The sequence below is a fragment of the Pristiophorus japonicus genome, chromosome 9, assembly GCF_044704955.1.
Source record: "Pristiophorus japonicus isolate sPriJap1 chromosome 9, sPriJap1.hap1, whole genome shotgun sequence".
Lineage (NCBI taxonomy): Eukaryota > Metazoa > Chordata > Chondrichthyes > Pristiophoridae > Pristiophorus > Pristiophorus japonicus.
The window spans coordinates 173,796,881-173,802,880 of record NC_091985.1 but is presented as its reverse complement, the minus strand read 5'-3'; the positions used below and the strand labels follow the sequence as shown (position 1 = coordinate 173,802,880).

General features: G+C 45.8%; 1 protein-coding gene across 2 annotated transcripts in view; it reads left to right on the top strand.

Annotated features, from left to right (window-relative positions):
* Positions 1-278: 278 nt before the first annotated feature.
* Positions 279-6,000, top strand: part of LOC139273335 (parkin coregulated gene protein homolog) — a 436,219-nt gene continuing 430,497 nt past the window's right edge. Inside the window, exon 1 of one of the 2 annotated variants that reach the window (XM_070890154.1) lies at positions 279-620. In XM_070890154.1, the coding sequence (XP_070746255.1) occupies positions 495-620 (126 nt within the window). In that variant the 5' untranslated portion in view covers positions 279-494. The remainder of the gene's footprint in view (positions 621-6,000) is intronic. The other variant, XM_070890155.1, reaches the window with a different exon arrangement.

Sequence of the window (6,000 nt, the reverse complement as noted above, 5' to 3'; positions counted from 1 at the left end):
AGAGGGTGAGGGGTAGGAGTCAGAAAGGAAGCCAGGACGGGGATGGTGAGGATGAAGGTTCCTGACGGCTCCTGTACCAAGGTGGCAGAAAGCCACATGTATAAGCCAGGTTTTCTCCCTGGGTGTGGTTGCCCCTGCGAGCGGCCTTGGGTCGGACGCCCACCGCGGGCAAGCTGGCGGGGCGGGGCGGGGCGGGAAGTGAGCGCCAAATCCGGTTTGAACTTCAGCGGGCGGCGATTCAAAACAAACAACAAACGGGCGAGCGCGTGCTCACGTGACACCGGCCAACCGTAATAAAGGCCGCGTGCCGCGACGGCGGAAGTGACGGTGTCTGTTGAACAACATCTCCCCTGGCAACCGAGCCGGCGGGCCGGCCGTCCGCTGTTGGCGCTCGAGCGGCGGGCAGAGGAAGACCAGAGCGGAGCAGGGCGGCAGCGGTTCAGTGGCTCAGTGGCGGGGTGTCTGACTGCAGCTCTGTGCTCTCAGCAAATACAATGCCAGCTGCCTACACACAGGAAAAGGGCAACCAGAAACATCTGGCGTCAATGTACCAAAGACCCAAGAAGGACCACAGAGTAACTGAAGGTTTCACAGTCAAAGCCATGATGAAAAATTCTATTGTAAGTAATTAAATATTCGAGTGGGTCACCAATGCAAAACAACAAAAACCCCACAGACCACAGGATTACTTCAGATCTCTTTTTATTAGGTCATGTTCTGGACCAAGCTGAGGTTAAGAATGAACATTTTCTTAAACATTTGTCTCAACGATAAGTGCAACAGTTTTAAGTTGTGTCAGGACTCAGCAGGTCCAAAAATGCACAAGATTCATATTCCACGATTTCAACAACTTGCATTTATCTAGCACCTGCAAAGTCGTGAAATGTCCCCATGGCGCTCATCGCTACTCAACAACCAAGGCAAGACTAAAAGCAAAACTGCACACTGTATGTTCAGGAAAGCTTCACATGTATTAACTTCTCAAACTTTGAAAACAATTGGTGAAGCTCTCTGTGTTTGTGATGATAACTTTTATTTATATAGCGCCTTTAACGTAGTAAAACATCCCAAGGCGCTTCTCAACAATTTTACAACACGTTAGATATTGACCATTGATGGGAAAAGCATGAGTAGGAAGTGTAAAAAGAGGTTAAAAGCTCTATATAAATAAAAGTTATTTACATCATTTCTGATTTGGATTAAACAAAAGGCAGGCTAGTGCATTTTATTACACCACTGTATGTGATAAACACAAATGTATTTATTAAAGTACTCTGGGCTTCTGGCAGCTCAGCAAGCTTATTTAGTGAGTATCTGAATCTTACAGACAAGGAAGATCCCAGGTTCTGTCTCTGATCTCCCTCAGACAGCAGTGGCTTTCAGGCTACAGTTTGGCTTGAGCACTTGCAAGTTAGGAAGAGCAAAATTGGTAGTTTTCTACTCCTGCTAGGGGAATGTTGTTTGGGGATGAGATCAGGCTTAACTGTGAATTGAATAGCCTGATACTCACACTCAAGGTTCACACTTTGTGAAGTACCAGATGGTGACTGCTGTCTGTAAAAGGCCATACACCAGCAAAGGGACCTCCATGAGGGCAGAAAAGTGAAGAAAAATTACTGAGAAACAAAATACTTTTTGGTGTTTAATTTAAAATGTCAAATTTATCACTCCATGGAAATGTGCAGTGTCAAGTCTCCATATCTTTAGGCAACTGGTGACATTACAGCAGTGGAAAACACATGACAAGCTGGGTTGAGTCGCTGCCACCTCAGGCTGAGTCAAGAACTTCAGCTTGGGGTCAAATAGGATGCTGAGATTGCAAACAGCATGGAGTTTGTGGCTGGGGCTGATGTCTTTCCAGTGTTTAACTGGAGGAAATTATGGCTCATCCAAGGCTGGATATTTGACAAGCAGTCCGACATCACCCAGACAATGGATGGGTTGAGAGAGGTGGGGGAGAGGTAGAACTGGGTGTCGTCAGTGATGACGACATGATATACTGTAATAGAGCTGGTAGGTTTTACACCTGCAGAAAAGCCCTTCTGTAGTTTTCTTGGGTCATAAAACACTATAATAGTCAATAATGTTTTTCATAACGCCCATTTTAAAATTATTTTTGACTTGTAATGTATTATGATTTGTCAGTTGCTGTTCTCTGACCTTCTGATTTCTGCTTAAATTTTTTTAACTGATTTTCTCTGTGCTCCAATGTCTCCCCACCTTTGTTTCTCTTTTTGCCCCCAATATCTCTCTCTCTCTCTCTCTCTCTTGCAGTTAACGGTTGTAGATAGCCTGGAGGCACATTACTAGTAGTCTTGGGTCCGTTAAGTTTCACTGCTTTTATTAATGATTTGGACAGTGGCATTGGGGCTATGTATAGTTAGTAAGTTGCAGGTGATAAAATCTGTGTTCGGGTTAAGACAGTAGAGGAGTACAATCTAATGCAAAGCGATGCACGAGGGGAATGGGCCAAATAATACCAAATGGCATTTAACCGAGATAAATGCAAAGTCGTGCAGGTAGGTAGGACCATCACAGAACACACATCATTTACAGTGAACCGTACTGAAAGTGTTTGAAAGAGGAAAGGATCCAGGTGTCATTGTGTACAGATGAAGGCTCACAACCAGTTCAGAGAAGCTGTAGCTAAAGCAGACATGGTATTGGATTGTATTAATTGAACTATTCTGTCATTATACAGGTAGTTGGTTAGACTGCATCAAGAATTCTGTGTCCAGTTTTGTTCCCCTCTCTTGCTCTCCTTTCTTCTCTTTCTCAATTCCTTACCCCTAGCCCATATGTGTCTCGCTGCCCAGATTTGACTGCTCCACCACTGTGTCTTTGTTATCCAGGTCTCTATCTGTTTGTTGATGTATCCCCACAATCAGTTTGCACCATTTTTGTGCCTGTGACCGTTTGTTCTTGGGAATTAGTTATAATAAGATCAACTGGTAGCATTACATTTCAGGAGAAAAAGCTGGCAATGGTGAAATATTTATTTACATAGCGGTTGAGCAGGAAGCAGCATTTCATTTCAGGGAAAAGCGGAAACACCTATTTATATCCGGCAGCAGCAGAAAATTTTAGCCAACAGAAGGGGAATATTTATTTACCGCTTGAAGAACAGGCACAAGAACAACTTGTATTTACATTTTGCGTTTAACGTAGTAAAATGTCCCAAGATGTTTCACAGGAGCGTTATAAAACAACATTTGACACCGAGCCACATAAAGAGATATTAGGGCAGATAACCAAGAGCTTGGTCAAAGAGGTACGTTTTAAGGAGCAACTTAAAGGTGGATAGAGAAGGCAAAGAAGTTTAGAGAGGGAATTCCAAAGCTTAGGGCCTTGGCAACTGAAGGCACGGCAACCGATGGTTGAGCGATTATAATCAGGAAGCCAGAATTGGAGGAGCTCAGATGTCTCGGAGGGTTGTGGGGCTGGAGGAGATTACAAAAATAGGGAGGGGCGAGGCCATGGAGGGACTTGAAAACAAGGATGAGAATTTTAAAATTGAGGCATTGCTTAACCGGAAGTCAATGTAGGTCAGCGAGCAGAGGGGTGATGGGTGAGTGGGACTTGGGACGAGTTAGGACACGGCAGCAGAATTTTGGATGACCTCAAGTTTACGGAGGGTATAATGTGAGAGGTCGGCCAGGTGTGCGTTGGAATAGCCAAGTCTGTAGTTATTAAAGGCATGGATGAGGGTTTCAGCAGCAGATGAGCTGAGTTGGGCACTGTTCTGAAGGTGGAACTAGGCGGTCTTGGTGGATGCGGATATGTAGTTGGAAGCTCACTTTGGGGTCAAGTATGACATCAAGGTTGCGATCAGTCTCGTTCAGCCTCATGGTTAAGTATTTATTGTTGGCCAGTTTTGGATTGCTTGCTCCCCTTTGGTGTGTGAAAGGCATGCGACAGAGTAAAGTGAAGATTCTTATTTTTGTTTCGAAGTTCAGCAGGCTTAGGTTTCAGATTTGTTTAGGACAGTCTACTGCAATTTGACTTGTCATTTAACTCTGCTTGGTATATAAAAAAGCATTTTAGTTGTTGGAATAGAATACTGCTTTACAGTAAAAGTAAAACAATAGTTAAATGGTCAAATCAAGATGCAAAGACTTGCTATTGATTGCCCTTAAATGTTCAGGAAAATGTGTACTTATTTTGCTTGTTATCTTTTTTTTATTCGTTCATGGGATGTGGGCGTCGCTGGCAAGACCAGCATTTATTGCCCATCCCTAATTGCCCTTGAGAAGTGGTGGTGAGCCGCCTTCTTGAACCGCTGCAGTCCGTGTAGTAAAGGTACTCCCACAGTGCTGTTAGGGAGGGAGTTCCAGGATTTTGACCCAGTGACGATGAAGGAACGGCGATATATTTCAGGGTGGTGTGTGACTTGAAAGGTTAGGGTTAGGGAGGTGGTGATGTTCCCATGCACTTGCTGCCCTTGTCCTTCGAGGTGGTAGAGGTCACTGGTTTTGGAGGTGCTGCCGAAGAAGCTTTGGTGAGTTGCTGCAGTCCAGCTTGTAGATGGTACACACTGCAGCCACGGTGCGCCGATGGTGGAGGGAGTGAATGTTTAAGGCGGTGGATGGGATGCCAATCAAGCGGGACTGCTTTGTCCTGGATGGCGTTGAGCTTCTTGAATGTTGTTGGAGCTGCACTCATCCAGGCAAGTGGAGAGTGTTCCATCACACTCCTGACTTGTGCTTTGTAGATGGTGGAAAGACTTTGGGGAGTCAAGAGGTGAGACACTCGCCACAGGATATTCAGCCTCTGTCCTGCTCTTGTTGTCACAGTATTTATGTGGCTGGTCCAGTTAAATTTCTGGTCAATGGTGACCCCCAGGATGTTGATGGTGGGGGATTCAGCGATGGTAATGCTGTTGAATGTCAATGGGCGGTGGTTAGACTCTCGCTTGTTGGAGATGGTCATTGCCTGGCACTTGTGTGGCGCAAATGTTACTTGCCACTTATCAGCCCCAGCCTGAATGTTGTCCAGGTCTTGCTGATCCGAACATGGACTGCTTTATGATCTGAATAGTTGCGAATGGCACTGATCACTGTGCAGTCATCAGTGAATATTCCCACTTCTGACCTTATGATGGAGGGAAGGTCATTGATGAAGCAGCTGAAAATGGTTGGGACTTGGACACTGCCCTGAGAAACTCCTGCAGCGATGTCCTGGGGTGTAATGATTAACCTCCAACTGCCACAATCATCTTCCTTTGTGCTAGGTATGACTTCAGCCAGTGGAGAGTTCTCCCCCTGATTCATGTTGACTTCAGTTTTATTAGGGCTCCTTGATGCCACACTCAGTCAAATGCTGCCTTGATGTCAAGGGCAGTCACTCTCACCTCACCTCTGGAATTCAGCTCTTTTGTCCATGTTTGGACCAAGGCTGTAATGAAGTCTGGAGCCGAGTGGTTCTGGCGGAACCCAAACTGGGCATCGGTGAGCAGGTTATTGGTGAGCAAGTGCCGCTTGATAGCACTGTTGATGGCACCTTCCATCACTTTGCTGATGTTTGAGAGTAGACTGAATGGGGCGTTAATTGGCTGGATTGGATTTGTCCTGCTTTTTGTGGACATGACATACCTGGGCAGTTTTCAACATTGTCGGATAGATGCCAGTGTTGTAGCTGTAGTAGAATAGCTTGGCTAGAGGCGCGGCTAGTATTGGAGCACAAGTCTTCAGCATGACAGACGGCATGTTGCCTGGGCCCATAGTCTTTGCTGTATCCAGTGCACTCAGCCGTTTCTTTATCACATGGAGTGAATCGAATTTTCTGGCTTCTGTGATAGTGGGGACTTTAGGAGGAGGCCGATTGGAAGGCCTTCGTGGAGAGACTCGACCCATACTTCGTGGCCAACGAGCTGGAAGGGGACGAGAACGCTGCCAAACTAAGGGCGATCCTCCTTACCATCTGTGGGGCAACAACCTATGGCCTCATGAAGAATCTTCTAGCTCCGGTAAAACCAACAACCAAATCCTATGAAGAACTGTG